Source organism: Anoplolepis gracilipes, chromosome 4, assembly GCF_047496725.1.
Source record: "Anoplolepis gracilipes chromosome 4, ASM4749672v1, whole genome shotgun sequence".
NCBI classification, from domain to species: Eukaryota; Metazoa; Arthropoda; class Insecta; order Hymenoptera; family Formicidae; genus Anoplolepis; species Anoplolepis gracilipes.
Window position 1 is genome coordinate 4791123 of NC_132973.1, and position 17443 is coordinate 4808565.

Below are 17443 nucleotides of genomic sequence, written 5' to 3' on the forward strand. Positions count from 1 at the left end.
AAATAATAAGAATAATTATTAAATATTAAAAGAAAGAGAGAAAGAGATATCTTCTCTCTTTCCTTTTTTTTTAATATTCAATATTTATTCCTATTCCTATTAAATATCAAATAAATATTAGAAAAAATTAATATTAAATATTATAATTAATTAAATATTAGAAAAAAGCACTAAGCATAATAAAAATATACTAGATATAATTATTAGTAACAATTAATATTTTCCTAATATATTTTCTGCTCTGCTTTGGGCCTTATTTTGTTGGAGTTACGAGTCTGCTGAAATCGACTACATGCTCAATGACGTAAGTCACGCATGCGCACGAAAACGTCCCTTCTTCATAACCGTACGGATCACGGATCACAGAGCCAAGTTTTGAGCAAGAGGAGTCGTGTATAATATTTTTTCCCAATCTATTACCTCGCCGGCGATGGCAGCCCAGTGGATTCGCACAGCAGTAAGTAGGCGAATCACGAGTCACGTTATCCGCGAAATTATTCAAGGATTTGTCATCCCGTCCGTTTCTACGCGTCCTTTCAGCTCCAAGCAAGGTTAGAACTCCTCGCGGGTCGTATCTTAGCTCTTCCGTCTCGCTTTTACTCCATTTTCTTTCTCTCTCTTTTTCTCTTCTCTTACACGTCTATCTTCGTCTCTATAGCGTTCTCTTATAACGATATAGCTCAATGTTCTAATTCCGTAACGACCTTCCCGTTTCTCGTCTTTTCCTCTCCGTCGCGATGTAATCCTCCGAAGATTCTAATCGGTATAATTTCGGCGAATTTATTCATTTAAATAAAAAATTTAATGATCTTCACGTGATTATTCAGATCTATTTTTCTTTGTCACGCAAAGTTACACAGATCGAAATTTTGTATATATATATATATGTATATATTTCGAGCATCGTTTTTAACGATCAAATGTCAATGCTAACAGATCTCTTTGAAGCTCACCGGTGCGCGGCTCTACAGCAGCCAGGTACACAAATGCACTCTCATCCCTGGGGACGGCATTGGACCTGAAATTTCTGCCGCGGTGCAAAAGATCTTCGATGCTGGCAAGGTGAAGTATATTCGCATTTTGTGTCGCTATTTTATTGAATAATTGCAATTTGCACTATATAGTGATACAACTTACTTCATCAAGGCATTTATTTAAATTTTTTAAATGATTCAATTGTAAAATGTGATTTAAATATACTTATCAGTAATCTTAAGTGAACAATGAATTTTTTGCTTTGTATAATTTGTAGAGTTCGAAGAATCAATTTTTGTCATTGTAATCAAAATATTTAAAATCATAATAATTTTATATACAGGCTGTTCCAAATTTAAATGGCAAAACTTTGAAAGCATATAGGAGACTGAAAAATTAACAATAAGACAAAAGAGAAGAATTTTTTGCGATTTTTGTATATTTATATTCTTTAAAAATTTACAAAAGTGAGAAAAATTATCTTTTATAACAAATGAAAGCATCTTTGCAATACTTTACTCAACTTACAACAATCATTCAGGTAGCTTGAATTGCATAACATGATTACTCTATTTATAATATTTCTCAATATATTTTTACATCTTCTATCCAGACCTGATGTAAACTAAATATTAATATTTAAGCTCAACAAGCAAGTTCCTTTATTTTTGATAAAAATTTGTATCTAAAATAATAGGTACCAATAGAATGGGAATCAGTTGACGTGACACCAGTAAAGGGTCCCGATGGCAAGTTTGGTATACCACAAGCAGCCATTGACTCTGTCAATAGGAATAAAATTGGTCTAAAGGGACCTTTGATGACTCCGATAGGGAAAGGTCATAGGTCTCTCAACCTTGCACTCAGAAAGTAAGTCACTTTCATCACGATTCTTGTGCAATCAAACGTAGTTAAAATTAACTCTGAAAATATTTTCTGAATCTTAGCACAGCTGTATCTTGCAGTGATATATGATTACATAATTATACTTTGATAATACGCGATATCTATAAATATTTCACACCGTATCTATTTGAAATATTTTACACTTTATCTACTTACATATCTTATATTCTGAGATTAAATACACATGTCTTACATATCTGTCTACTTATCTGTTTATATTTGCAGGGAATTTAATTTATATGCTAATGTGCGACCATGTCGATCATTAGAGGGGTACAAGACATTATACGATAATGTCGATGTCGTCACTATTAGAGAGAATACAGAAGGAGAATATTCAGGTATAGAGCACGAAATTGTAGAAGGCGTTGTACAGTCTATTAAGTTAATCACAGAAGAGGCTTCTCTCAGGGTAGCAGAATTTGCTTTCCAATATGCCACAGACAATAATAGGAAAAAGGTATGTATAAAAATGCTAAAGTTGGACTAATTGAATTATATTGACTAAAAATCTCTTTATAGGTCACTGCTGTACATAAAGCAAATATCATGAGGATGTCGGACGGCTTGTTCTTGAGATGTTGTCGAGAAGCCGCGCAGAAGTTTCCGTCTATCAAGTTTGAAGAGAAGTACTTGGACACAGTTTGCCTAAATATGGTGCAAGATCCAAGTCAATACGACGTGCTAGTTATGCCAAACTTGTACGGAGATATCTTGTCCGATATGTGTGCTGGACTCGTCGGAGGTCTCGGTCTCACACCAAGCGGAAATATTGGTTTGAATGGAGCTCTGTTTGAATCGGTATGGCCACTATTATCAAAACGCGTTTTTTTCTTTTTTTTTTAACTTTTTATCAATCTTATTTTATGAAATAATATTCTCAATTGTATTCTAGGTGCATGGAACAGCGCCTGATATTGCTGGCCAAGATAAAGCAAATCCCACAGCGTTAATACTCTCTGCAGTGATGATGCTGAAGCATATGGGTCTTAACAACCACGCAAAAATCATTGAGCATGCCGCTTATGATACCATCAAAGAAGCGAAATATCTGACCGGTGATTTGGGCGGTACCGCAAAATGCAGCGAATATACCAATGAGATTTGTAAGAAGGTTGTCGCGCAAACCAAATAAAAGGCAGATTATTTCGTAAATCGAAATCCAAACTGCCAAATACTCGTAGAATTCATGCGCTCACGACGAAAGGGCTGCTATTTTCTACCATCTGTTAATATTGTGTACGTACAATCTTGTATGTGCGTCAGTGTAAATCTACGATTGGGCTCGGATGTAGATTGGATATTGTTGAGTATTCTTTTGCGTCCACGTATGCACGCAGATATAGAAATTTCTCTTCTTGAATATATTCTCCCTTAGTTCATTACAGACATGATACGTCTATATTTTCGACGATCTGCCAAATATGGAACGGCATTTAAATTCGTTCTATTCGTAAGAGTGCGCATACACTATCGTTGATTGCATCGACTGAACATGTTTCTTGTATATGTTTATCATTATGTATTATTTAATCTCAGTCCTTGAGAAAGGATCTTAGTAGAAAATTGTAAAGGTTAGCCATGTAAATTAAATAGTAGAAATGCTGTATCGTAATTTTAAAATAATAAAATTGTTACACGAGACATATGTGTGTCTCATAGAAAAAATAGTTTAAAATATCAAAAATTGCGCAGTATTACAAACTAATAAAAATCTATAAAACTTATTTTGCATGGCAAATCATCTAGTTCCTTACTTTTAGCTAATTAACTATTTATATCGCGCTTTCTCTTTCTTTCTGTCCCGTTAAACAATTTTAAGAATTCATAAATTGTATTTAAACATTTTCTGATTATAAAAAAGTATATTTTATTTGTTTGAAAAAAAGTATATCTTCGATTTATCTTATTATCATAATTTAATAAAACACCATAGATTTTTCGAAGGAAAGAAGAAAAGTGATAATGTCTGAGAAAAGTCCTCTTGATCGCTCTTAATATCAACATCATGGACAAATGTATCGTCTCTCCCTTCTCTTCCTCATGGTGTTACGTTATAGCACTCATCCCGCGACTACTTCATAACTTCCCCTTTCCCCACTCTCTTACGTCGTTCTCCGGTATGGTACACACTATGCGGAGGAAAACTCTCAAGTATGAGAAAAGTTACCGGCTATATTTCACAGCGGGGCTGGAAACGGCGAAGGAAAAGGATGAGCCGAGGAAGGGGACCAAGTGTCATCTTCGCCGCTCGTTAATTCCTTCTGTGATTTATCGCGATCCGCCGGGTGAGTAATGACAAACTTCTCGAGAAATTTCGATATTAGATTTTTTTTAAGACGAACGACGACAATTTTTTTCGCGATCATACTCGTATTAGATTGAAAATAAATTGTCATGATAATCGCACGCGCGTTGACAGATCGTAAGAAAATATTAGGACTTGTATCCTCCTTAAAATATTTTATATCTGGATCATAACGAATTCTCTTGAGTAAAATATTACATGAGACACATTTTATCAGTGCGTATAAATGTTCGACAAGAGATATTTGGCGTGTTTTTTATACTCTGATGACGTGCGTTTCTCATATTTTATCCCAGATAGCACAAAATATTTATAATAATTATTTAAATATTTTATAAATATTTTGAAGATTTTAGATTGAATAGATCATAAATATCCTAGCAAATATTTGGAAAATATATTTACAAAAAATAATTACAATAAATATTTATTTTTTACTTACTATAAATATTATATAAAATATTTCATCTATATTTTAAAACTATGTCGAAATATTTTTATAAAATATATATAAAAAGTATATATATAATATACAGTCGGACCTCTTATCCTACGACATTTTCGGCCTGGAATCTTCCTCTTAAACCTGCGACAAAAATTTGAGAGTGGGGGTATAATTCCCCTTTCGCGGTCGTAGCATGAGAGGATTTTTTGTCGTAGGATAAGAGGTTTCGTAGCAATAGAGGGTCGTAAGATAAGAGGTCCGACTGTATATTTAAAAAAAATATATATAAATATTTATAAATATTTATCATAAATATTATGTGCTCTGGAATATAAACGTCATATTATTTTAAACTGTCAGAGGAGGGAACCAGTAGCAAAATTGATAAACCCCCGTCGAATTACGCTCTTGTAAAACGTCTGTACAATGTAACGGTGATGCTAACGAGCATGTATGAGGTCAATGCAAGAAGCGCGATGTGCATAGGCCAGGTAGTTGCACAAAGGCTCGACACTCCTGGTGAAGTGTGGAAAGCGCGACGCATGCATATTCAAGGATCGCAGAAGAGGGGTAAGAGAAGGTGTACGTGTATGTGTATACGTGGTGCGTGTGTGTGCGCGCGCCATCGTAGTCATAGGAATAATAAAAATTCGAGGGTTGAAATTATTTAGATTTATGCCCGCTCTCTTGTCGTCGTGCCGTTGACGAGGCGCGATTCGATTCCGGGGAACAAATTTCATGCATTATTCAGGATGGCCGGGACCGGCGATGCAACTACCCCGCTCGGAATGGAAACGATCCTTTTGGAAAAAGTCCTTTTTAATTTCTCGTCGCGCCTCAATAACGCGTGTCATACCCCTGTGCATACCCCTCGACCCTTTAAGAAACGGAGGGTGGAGGATTATCCCCGATGACAATATATGAAGTGTTTCAGGAAGAACATTTTACAACAAGTCTTAAAATCCTAATCACATATCAATGCATATTGAAGGCTTACTCACAACCATCGAGCACCATCTCACTTGTTGAGATATACCCTATCTCTTTTTATTACACCCTGCAACAAAAGCGGGATGCTTATTGTTAGTGTTTGGTGGAGAGATGACATCCCTGGTTTGGAATATTATCCGCAGGAAAGATCCACTTGCGAATGCGAACATTTTAATCCCGTCCACGCGAGAACGTCATTCCCTTTCTTTTTTTTGTCACACGTGTTTAATTAATTGCTTCGACGGCGCGATAATCGTCTTATCGCGGATTAACAAGTCCGACATTCGTCGTGGCAAACTGAAACTCTCGTTCCATTATCATCACGAACTGTCGCATCTTCAAGAGCAAACTGCTGCCGGATATGAAGACCGCTATTATTCTCTTTGCGGTCGCCGTCTTTATCGCAAGCTATGCCGATGGCAGAGTTTATTATCTGGAGAATTTGGAGAATGTGCGAAATAATGCGATCTATCCAGGCGAGCAAGCCTCCCGCGATCTGGACCTGGCGTTTTCCGCCGGAGATCCAGTCGAGACCGAGAACGTTGTATCTCCAACCAGAAAGGTCAGTGAATAATAAGCTGGAAAAATTCTATTTATTTAAAATTCAAAATTTAAATTTTTTTTCTATTTAAATTAATAAAATATCCTTGTATTTATTTAGTGTATTATTACACTCAATTTTCCATGTGAATTTGAGTTTGACAGATTGTGTGTCATATCTATTTCGTTAGGTGTACACTCTTGTCACACCGGAAAAACCATACGTCGAATTAGGGAGAGACGCAGATCGACCGATCGCGTATAAATTAATCGAGCCCGCTGCGACCAGACGAGGCAACTTCGACGATGTCATTCTCGTTCCTTCTCAAGGAGGTCGGAAATTGATGAAATTAAACGACAACAATAAAGGTGAAGTAATCTTGGAGCTTCGCGTTATTGCTAATCACGATAGCACATGACTCGCGCGCGTTAAAATCTAAACTGTCGCCGTATCACCAGGAGGCAAACCGATATAAAGGATCGAACGAGACAGTTATACAGTTGAATCTCGCATTGCTTTTTATTACGTTCAATTTACAACAACGAGTACCTTCTATCAATATAACATATAGATACACTGGGATATACTATTATAATATTTACATTACATATCACATTGTCGAATTCAGATCGGAGCTGTCCACTCCGATAGTCTTTACCCTTCAATTTCGCTGAGAAATGATCAGTAACTTCTTCTTTGGTCTCTCAGCACGCACAGAATCAAGTCGGACAACTCTAGTATTCTCTTGTCAAAAGTGCAATCGATATGACGCTTGAAGCATTAAAAGTTAAATAAATTTCTGGAAGTACACACGCGAGAGAAATTCTTCGGAAAATAAATTTTTTGCAAAAATCATAACTATTATATAAATTAGCGAATATCTCCTCTCTCTTTTTCCCTCACAATCATCGCATGGAAATATATGACAGTTGTAAAAGGAGCAATCCGGTCTAGTTCGGACTCTTGCCTTGGCAGAGATGCTAGATTAGACGAAGGTTACGATCGCGAGTGCAGCTTTGAAAATGTGTAACGAGAGGAAAAATGGAAAAAACGATGCTACGGCTCTCTATCTTATTGTTAGCGATTAAAATGGTAAGACCGTCCGGCGCGCGCGTCTGTCATCAGTTACATAAGTCAAGTTATTCCGTTACTTGTGACGTTTGCTCAGCTGACGGGTCGCTCTTCGGCTCTTTCACGTAATCCACTACTAATTCAAGACCGATCAGAGCCCGTAGGTCCTTCCTCTCCTCTTCGGGACTCGTTGGGGTACTACCGGCGTCTTCTACCTTCGCGATATCCTCGCCGGCTTGAAAAGCAACACGAATGTTTTATCATAAACCTCCTTCTTTCGTTAAAATAATGGAGATGACGTCTGACAATTCTTTCAACATGTTGGATAAGCGAAACTAATAGTGAATTCGGAATTAGATGCCTACTTTTAAACCAGATAAAAAGATTAAAAAATAAAAAATCAATAACAAATATACAAATTATACAAATTATTTCAGTAAAGCGATCTTTCGTGGGCGCAGATAAAAATAACCCCATAATTCTTATAAAATTTTTTTCTACAACGCACGAAAGATTTTAATAATTTATAATAATTATTGTTATGTTAAAATTTTTAATATAATGTGATAGATTTCTTGTCGGAAAAGCAAAAATGGACCACCTATAAGTTTTCTAACTTACAAAATTTTGGAACGGTTTCTTTTATTTTTAGACTCTGTTTTTAGACTCTTTAAAAATCTTAAAAAAAATAATCTTAAAAATCTTTAAAAAATATCTTCTTTAAAAAAAGATACTCTTGCTCCATTTCGTTAAAATTATATTCGAGAAAAACACCTTTGATCAATAAAAGGTAAACTTTTATTCAAATCTTATTTACTTTTATTAACTTTACCGAAACACCCGGTATAACAGTTCGAAATGAAAAGAATGACACAGTGTTTCCTAGCATTTTTCTTAAGTAACTTTTACAGAAGATTTTAATAATTTATAATAATTATTTCTACGTTAAGCAAAGATCTTTAATATAGTGTGATAGATTTTTTGATTTATGTCGGAAAGCCAGAAGTGGACCATCTATAAAGTCTTCAAATTTACAAAATGTTGAAACAGTAAGTTTCTTTTATTTTTAGACTTTGTTTTTAGACTCTTTAAAAATCTGAAAAAAATAATCTTAAAAATCTTTAAAAAAAGATACTCTTGCTTCATTTCGTTAAAATTATATTGGAGAAAAACACCTTTGATCGATAAAAGGTAAACTTTTATTCAGATCTTATTTTTATTCACTTTTATTAACTTTACCGAAACACCCGGTATAAAAGTTCGAAACGAAAAGAATGGCACAGTGTTTCCTACCTTGGTGTATTTCCTTCGAGTCCTCGTCGTTCTCCATCGACGTGTCTGTTCTGGAGATCCTTGTCTGCTGTATCTCTTGGTATGTTTTCGTGAGATGCTTCAAGATATAATTGGTACCTCGTGTGTTCTCCTCGTCCAGGCTCTTGGACGTCGTGGCCTCGTCGCGGGTGAGATTCAACGGCCGATTGCTGTATTCCTTGGACTGTGGCACGCTAAAGGCCGAGCAATGCTTGGTCTTGAAGGGTAATTGCCGCTCATTGGCGTGCTTGCGATCCCAGATGTGACCGGAGACGCGTAAGTCTATGAAAAAGTGCAGGGGATCGATGCCAGGATAAGACTGCGGCATCGGATACGGCGGGTACCATAGTGGTCCAGGTAAAAACTCAGCCGGGCTGCCAGATATGCCTCCAGGTAGAGCGGCGAAGCTCTTGACGCCCTGGAGAACCCCCTCGCATCCTCTGCCGGGTAAACCGGGAAGAAACGGACCGCGCGGGAAGTCGAGCTTCTTCTGATCAGGTAGCTGCAGACCTGCTGGCACCTGGATCTCCTGATTGGACACGATGTTCTTCGCGCGATCCTCCGCGTAACCCCTACCGCTGTCAAAATTACAGTTCCTGCTACTGCGTTCCAGCTGCTGCGAGTCCTCCGGTTTGACAACCTTCCGCGACTCTCCGCCACTCGAGAAGACGTTCTCCGGCAGTTGGGCGTCAAAGTGCTGCCGCGGTCGCTCATGATCGAAGAAGTTCTTGCCGTGCTGCCGTGGCAAAAAGTCCGTCTTATTCTCATCGATGGGCTTAAGAATGTCCCCGCCAAAGTTGGGCTTCTGATCGAACGCACCAGCCTTATTTTCCGACGTCGCGTCAGGATAGGTGTCCGCTCGCTTGCCGGTCTCGTTCTCCAAACGAGTCGTCTCCGACGGCACCTGAACGGACTGCTGCTGCGCCGTGGAATGGTAGTATTTATTGGTGTCCGAGTGCGGATGATAGTGATGATGGTGATGATGATGATGGGACCGTTCCTTCGTCGTTAGCTCCAACGGTCGATCGCGGGTGTCTCTCCAGGATCGCTTGCGACGTCGAGACGCGTTGGACAATCCACCGCCGCCATTGCCATTGGCCGACGTTGTTTCCGTCTTGGCCTGCACGAAGGACCGTAGCATCTCGCTGAAGAAGAAGCTGTGAGGCGTCAACGGAACGTTGTACAGATACGGAGGAGTGGCCGCCAGCAGGCGAGAAACGAGATCTCCGCCCGACAGGGAGGCCGGGGTCTTCAAAGTCGACGGGTCGCCTGTGGTCGTCGTCATTTTGGCGGCTGAAGAATAAAATCCTCGCAAGATTTATATCATGTCAAATTATTTCATCGAGTCTTTAAATTTATTTAAGGGGTCATGCTCGATCAAGAATTTTGAAAAAAATCGACTTTTGGGTTTTGACATTTTCTGTAAGTATAACATCTTAGAATATTCCCTGTAAGCTTCAAATTAATCAGAATAAAATTGACGGAGTTACAAGCATTCAAAGTATCAATTTGATGTTTTAGAGGCTACAACTTATTTCGAAAATTTATTACGCGGGCCTGAAATGATTCTATGTAAGTTAAAAAGTAAATATTTTATTTAAGTATAAACCTGTTTTGAAACCTGTTTTTAAACGTGTTTTCCTCAAAACCGCATTTTTAAAATCGATGACCAAGATAACTCGAAAAACTACTGTATCAAATTATTCTGTTTATTCTTATTATTTATACTGTTTCAAATTTTACAGGTTTATTTTAGATACAAAAAACTACTTCTTGAACGAAGGATTTTTTTCGATGTAGATATAGTTTTTTTTTTTAATTGACAAAAAACGAGCGATTTTTTCATCCAAAATCAGAAATTCAAATTTAGACGTCTGCCATTTTGTCCCATATCAATATTTCGAAAAATTGTTTGTTCAAGAACTAGATAATTTAATATATTAAATAAATCTTTGCGAATTTTTTATTTCGGATGATCCAGATATGAGCTGTAGTAATCACCGTAAAACAGTTTTTCAAAGGGACCTTCGAAAGAATTGTTATATCTTTTTTATTTATTAATATTTTTTAATAAAAAAATTATATATGAAATTTGTAAAAACATACTCTCTTCTCAAATATAAAAACTTTTTTACTAAAATCCTACAGTTTTTGAGAAAAAAATTCTCAAATCACATTTTTTAGCTTCCTGACTGAGCATGACCCCTTAAGCAATATTTTACATGATAGCCAAATTGTCTAACTCATTCGGCATCTCTTTCTTTTTGTCTATTAATTTGTTTCTAATCGTACATCGTTCATTTATGTATGATATCATGTTAGGTATGGTATACGATACGTACTGGATATTCATGGACTTTAAAGATTTACGTAAGATTAATTGAAACCTGGTAGCAAATTTTGTGACTATATTTTTGTTATTAATTTTTTACCTAATAATTTTATATAATTTTTATTAGTATATTATATCATTTAGTGCCTTCAGCAATTTCGTTATAAGATATTTTTCTACTTTGAAATGATATTTTTCTCACATCTCTTGTGAAGATTAAATGGAAGATTTTTCATGAGTTTTAAAAGAGGGATTAAAACATGCGAATATGGACCCGTATTTTTAGCTCTTCTTACAATACATAAGTAATCGAGAATATTCTGTGAACAATGGAATAGCGCGTTCTTGATGATGTAATGACTGTGTACGAAGAACGTACAAGGACGACTCGCCGATGTGGAAGTGAGCTACTATTGTCTTCTGAAATTAATTGAATGGCTCCCGGCCTTAAGTCTAAGACCAAGGAAGAGGGGTGTCTACGGATAGGATGTGATGGGATGAGAACTTGGGCTTGGGGTATCGCGTCATCCATTAAGGAATACTAATTTCTGTCAAGTACACGTTCGGTCTCGCCCAAGTGAGAGAATTCTCGCGAAGAATTTTATTCTCGTTGCCGAGTGAGAATTCTCGCGACAAAGGATTCGTCAACGCAGATATCCCAGTTGATATCAGCATATCCGAAGAATCATTTCACAAGATTCGAATATTTGCGCTGCAAATACAGGATTTCAGATTTGCGTCTGGATGTTTAAACTGAAGGGGTGAATTCAGTAAACCAAAACAAGAAACTTTTCTATTTAGCACTTTGCTCAAATCTCAAAACAAGCGCTTTCCCAAATCAAAATTTAACCCTTTGAGTCACGAATTTTTTTAATTGTCAGTATTTTATAAAATTTGGTATGTAAAGGTTGAGGTCGCTGATTACGAATCCGTTGTCAGATTTTCAAAATTCAAGGTGGTAGATACAATATGGCAGACGAGATTTTCAAAATTTTACTTCTGCCATATTGAATCCCTATATTAAATTTTGGAAATTAAATTTTTTTTCCTTTAGATTCAGATTCTGCGATCTAAAAAAACCTTCAGAGAAAAAAATTCAAAAAAGGATACAACTGTTTCAATTTAGAACAGAAAATATTGTTTTTTATATATTTTTTATCAAAAAAGGAAGATTTAACAAAAACAACGCGGTGGAAAATTCTAAAAAAATTCTGAAAAATACTTTACAGTGTACTAAAATTATAAAAAAATTGCCGTATTTATTGTCATAATAGATTAGTAGAAAATGCATTTTTTCGTAAAAAAAATACTAATTTTGACTGTTTGTTTATATATGGTATTTTTGCAATTAACAATTAATGACTGTTCATATTTTTTTACACCTATTGATGTTCTAGAGATTCTGTAGAAACAAAAAATTCAGTATTTGTTGATAAAAAAGTAGTTAAAACAATAAAAAACTACGAAAAAAAGGTGCGTCTCTGGGTGACTTGCTGTGACTCAAAGGGTTAAGGAAAATAGAGTATTGCTATTTTTTATCAAATTCAAATATTAAAGACACAATATGAAAGGCACGTTGAAATAAATATTCCAAAGCATTTCTTATCATTTAAGTAATGATTTTTATACCTTTAATTTTATACCTGAATTTAACACAAGTAGCAATACCCATTTTTATTAAATTTTGATTTAGGGAAGTATTATTTTTAAAATTTGATCAAAATATCAGATAGACAAGTTCCTTGTTTTGGTTGAATTCACACTTGTTCACTTTGGACAAGCAGATCTGGGACCTGGGACAACCTATAAATATCTACTTAAAAAAATAATTAAAAAATTATTTTGCAGTTATATTCTTTTGTACAACATGGTAGTATGTTGTTTTCTCAGTAATCATTGCAACAAACTTTAACTTCTGAATTTTACAATCATATATAATTGACGATGATTCTGATCGCGATGAATAAATTTGTCGATCGCAACTGTCGAAGAAATTTTTCTTGGTGACAGAAAACAGAGGTCCCTGGAAAGGCTCTCGATGCAGCAGAAAGACCAAAGAGCAACGGGGCGTGGAAAGCAGAGAGTGGAGTCGTTCGTGCATTCGCGCGTCCAGAGAGAGAGAAAGAGAGAGAGAGAGAGAGAGAGAGAAAGAGAGAGAGAGGGATCGGGGCATTGTTTCGGTCCATTGTTTCCCAAACAAACGGCGTCCACGTTGTTTCGTCAGGAGATATTATGTTCAGCCAGACAGGCAGGACGAACGGGAAATGGACTGCTGTCAGTTTTACTCTTCGTGATAAATACGCGCCCGTCGCCGGCGCCCGCCGTTCCAACAACGTCGCGGCCATAATTCCGTCCATCCGTATCGCGCGGTGCATGTCAAAGTTGCGATTGCAATGACAAGACCACGATTTCTTCTCGCAAAATTTCTCCTCTTCGCTACTTCAACGGTGCTTTAAAAAATTACAATTCTTCAATTAGTTATACCTAGCTCATTTATTTAATTTTATCCCAGGTAGCACATGTTTGTTTTATAAACGTATCCAATATTTTTTAACCGTCAAGCACCAATAAGAAACGTTTCAAAGAAGAAACATTTTTAAAATCATGGTTTAAGAAACGTATTTTTTACGTTTCTATAAATAGAACAAAAATTAATTTTTTAATTCAAAATTATATATATACACATTATTAAGACGATGCCCAGATAGCACAGAAAATTAAAAGATGACGAAAAGATGTCTTTTTTAAGTTATCTTTCTGACAAGAAAGATAACTAAAAGATGTCTAAAAGAATATCTTTCTACCTACAAAAAAAGTCATTTTTTAAGAGATGTCTTCTAAAAGTCATAATTAATTTTAGTCGACGAAAAGATGTCTTTTTCATCATCTTTTCGACAAGACAAAAAAGATCTATTTCAAAAGCCGGTTCTAAAACGTTTCGCAGAAACATTTGTGAAACGTTTTTGAAACGAATATGTGCTACTTGGGAATCTTCCCTGGGAATGTGGGCGATTTTTTTTCCGCGCGGAAAATTCGTTTAGACAATGATACCGGCTATTCTAAAGACCGTAAAGCGACTTTACGGGGCCGGCGTTACATTATTATTCCGTATCAAGTGGGCGACGCGAATGGAGCGCGCAGATCACTCCACTGTCGCCGACGGCGCGTCATCGTCATCGTCGTCGTCGTCGTCGTCGTCCTCGTCCTCGTCGTCCTCGTCGTTGCCATCCTCGTCCCCGTGGAGAGACAATCTCGGTTTCACGCGACGCGCGAGGGAAGGCCGGTTTACGATTCATAAGACAACTCGGCGGATTGAATTAAGCTCGCTCGCTCGCTCGCGCTACCAGCAGCTGCCACCGGCAGCGGACGGGCGGCGCGAATCTGCATAATCCCGTTCGCGTCGACGATTCTAATTGGCGGATTGTTTCAATCTCTGTCGCTGCGAATATTTGCATTCGCGCTGCTCTACCTCCATCGGCCTGCCATCCCTCCCCCTCTCCGTCTCCCTCCCCCCTTTGCCCCTTTCCTGCGTTCCCTCGCTCGGGGAGCCACGAGGACTCTCTACTGCCACCCCGTCGCTCTACGATTCTACCCTACGCTCTCTCTCTCTCTCTCTCTCTCTCTTTTGATCCTACGTCTTTCTCCTTTCTCTTCTTTTCTTTCCATCTCTGTAACCTCCTTTTGACGTTCACTCTTTATCGTCGCTATCTCCATCGCGAGTTGCAGAGCATATCAAATAATGAAGCGTCCCTCTGCTATTTGAATTCCTCCTCTTGGTTCAACTGAACAATATATGTTTCTCTCTTCTTGCTATTAATATCTATTTTATATATATATATATAAGATTCTCTCTTTCTCTTGCAAAACATGCTCAGCATTTCGCTCAATTTAAATTTAATTAGACACCTTTTTTTTCCATATAAAATATTTTTATAATATTTTTCTACATTTACATGCTTCCATTGTGTTAAAGTCTTGCATGTTATCTTCATTTCAAAGATCGCCAATGGCACTTGTATTTTTCGTTCCACCGGTATTTCCTATAAAAATTGTCGTAAAAGAAATATTTTGATACAATTGTCGTCACTCAATTACAGCCGTGTGTTTTATTTTGCATCGTTATATGTCACGACTGCGCGTTTTTTCCGCGTCCAAGCTAATCAGTATTCTCGATACTTTCAGTCGCTCTCCAACTATTTTTATATATTTTTCTACAGTTTGGTTTGTCTAAATATTATTTCTAGAAAAGAAAGATAGAAAGAGAGGGACAATTTTCAAAATATTTCTCGGCATAAATACGCAGATCGAAAATATCAATCTTCCATCGTTTGAGAATTTATTTTTGGAAATCTAAATTTAAAAAAAAAAAAAGTATATCGCGCAAAATGTATCGAAAAATAAAGAAATAAAAAATTATCAAAATGTGATGAGTCCGCCATAAGTAATCTCTTTCTCTTGCAAAACATGCTCAGCATTTCACTCATTTTAAATTTAGACACTTTTTTTTCCATATAAAATATTTTTATATTTTTCTACATTTACATGCTTCCATTGTGTAAAGATCTTTAATGTCGATATAACGCAACAGTTTATATGTAATATATATATAAGTATCTCGTTAAAACTCATAATATATCCAAATTTAGGTTTGCATAAATCGTTTATTACAATTAATGACACTATATATATATATATATATATATATATATATATATATATTTAAAGTCTGAAGAACGTTTCTCTCTGTTTCGACTATCTTTATACAGTACAGTTCACTTCTTTAACTTCTTTTCGAGGGGAGACGCGCGCGATTCTTTTACCATCCACATAAATATTTTTACTGCGAGACGCTCTCATGGTAAAATCTTCTCGTTTTGCATGAAAGAAAAAGTCGCCGGTCGCAGTAGAATCCGAGCTTTTTTTACGGTTGAACTCTCTGTGTAATTCAAACATCCTGCTTTCTGTGTCACGCGAAGAGAATGCGTCCGCCAAACGACTCTGGGAAGAATCCTGGGGATCTTACGACCCCGAGAAATACACATAATCACAGTCTGACACTGTACGATCCTCCGCCACTTTGGAAGGCTTTACAGCCTGCAGTCTTTGGACAGATTCCTTATTATTATTATTATCATTTAACATTATTTATTCAACGCCCTTTGATAAATCTCTCTTTAAAGCCGTGGAGAAAAATTGTACAGATAATAAGATATAGTCGCGGTAACGTGCAAATAAATGATAGAAAGAAATAAATAAGCACAGTTGAATATTAATCTTAAATAAAATTGTCTGTTGACGGAATTTTATTTTTCAAGAGATCCGAAAATGGTATCCGAATATATATTGCTTCTGATTCGACTGAAGATGAAGTAAACTGAGAGAAGATGTGAAAAATAATTATGGAGATTATAAGACAGAGATGGAGATATATTACTCTTGTAATAAGATGGATATAATGCCAAACGCACGATTGTCACGCAATGAGAATTATTGTGGCTACTGTGACATTTAACACGCGTCGCATTCTTGCATTAAAAGAAAACAGTGTTTGTAGAAGCGATCGTTCTCATCATTATCATGTATATGCGACATGCACAACAGATGTCTGACGGGAAGCAATAGGCCAGTTAAGCGATACAACCGCAACATCATTAAATGCTACAGAGCTATAGAGTTATAGAGAGTTGCATCGCTTCGCGAAAGGAATGTTAATCCAGTCTGAATTTGAAATCTCAGCGAAGGATACTTTACCTCATTTAATCAAACTTTAATGATCAAAAAAATATTATCATGCTATTACCACACAAATGAAATAATATATTATATATTAATAAGTGAATCTCGATTTGCGTAAATATAAATTGCGTTAAAAAAAAAAAACAATTAATCCACATGACAGTTTTCACTGTAACAAGAAATAAATCACGAACCACTTCTGATTAGATAGCTTCCAAAGACACTGAAAAAATTTTCAAAAAAATTTATCAGAAATCTATCTAAAAATATTGCGGATGCAAAAATTATATTTCGTGAAATTTTTGCGAATTTATTCGGGATATTTTAAGAGAGGTCTTATCTTCCGAAGTTGCACTCACCTGCACACGCGAGTAGCAGCGGAGTCCTTGAAGTTGGTGCCGCTTTGGACGACGATCCACCGGTCACCCGGAATCACTATGATCTATGGATCCCTGTCGCAGAGTGGTGGTCCGGCGCGTGCTGCTGGCCGTGGCGGCAAATGAGATAATAATCGGAGGACTCAGTCACTCGTCGTCGACGGCTGCGTGGCTGTCGGGATGGTTGTTCGGTGATGGTGCGGCGGCGGCGGCGGCGGCGGCGGCGGCGGTGGCGGCGGCGGCGACGGCGGTGGCAGCGGCGGTGGGGGTTGTATTCCATCCCTTGGCGACTGTCGGCGACGAGGGTGCGAGAGTAACGGGAAGCGTTGCCTGCGGGAGGCAGAGGACGAACGAGGGGATGAAAGAGGAGGTGGAGGTGGGCTAGGAGGCGGGAGGGTGGTGGTTTTTGAGATGATCCGGCCAATCTGCGCATCATTTCCCCGATGCACCC

The 17443-nt window shown here is 37.1% G+C and overlaps 3 protein-coding genes across 4 annotated transcripts; 2 read left to right on the forward strand and 1 right to left on the reverse strand.

The window, feature by feature from the left end:
• Window positions 1-314: 314 nt before the first annotated feature.
• Idh3a (isocitrate dehydrogenase [NAD] subunit alpha, mitochondrial) lies at window positions 315-3608 on the forward strand. Of its 2 annotated transcripts, none has more exons than XM_072890261.1 (6): window positions 315-457; window positions 937-1062; window positions 1673-1845; window positions 2107-2341; window positions 2404-2682; window positions 2777-3608. In XM_072890261.1, exons 1-6 carry the CDS (start codon window positions 431-433, stop codon window positions 3014-3016), a joined length of 1080 nt encoding a protein of 359 aa, XP_072746362.1. In that variant the 5' UTR covers window positions 315-430; the 3' UTR covers window positions 3017-3608. The 2 variants fall into 2 exon arrangements, with proteins under 2 accessions (XP_072746362.1, XP_072746363.1); XM_072890262.1 differs by lacking the exon at window positions 315-457 and adding an exon at window positions 1319-1516.
• Window positions 3609-5960: 2352 nt separating this feature from the next.
• On the forward strand, window positions 5961-6583 carry LOC140664790 (uncharacterized). Its single transcript, XM_072890263.1, has 2 exons — window positions 5961-6186; window positions 6356-6583. Exons 1-2 carry the CDS (start codon window positions 5986-5988, stop codon window positions 6581-6583), a joined length of 429 nt encoding a protein of 142 aa, XP_072746364.1. The 5' UTR covers window positions 5961-5985.
• Window positions 6584-6964: 381 nt separating this feature from the next.
• On the reverse strand, window positions 6965-17143 carry LOC140664787 (uncharacterized). Its single transcript, XM_072890260.1, has 3 exons — window positions 16975-17143; window positions 8530-9840; window positions 6965-7471 (listed from the first exon to the last, which is right to left on the reverse strand). Exons 2-3 carry the CDS (start codon window positions 9830-9832, stop codon window positions 7305-7307), a joined length of 1470 nt encoding a protein of 489 aa, XP_072746361.1. The 5' UTR covers window positions 9833-9840; window positions 16975-17143; the 3' UTR covers window positions 6965-7304.
• Window positions 17144-17443: the final 300 nt, after the last annotated feature.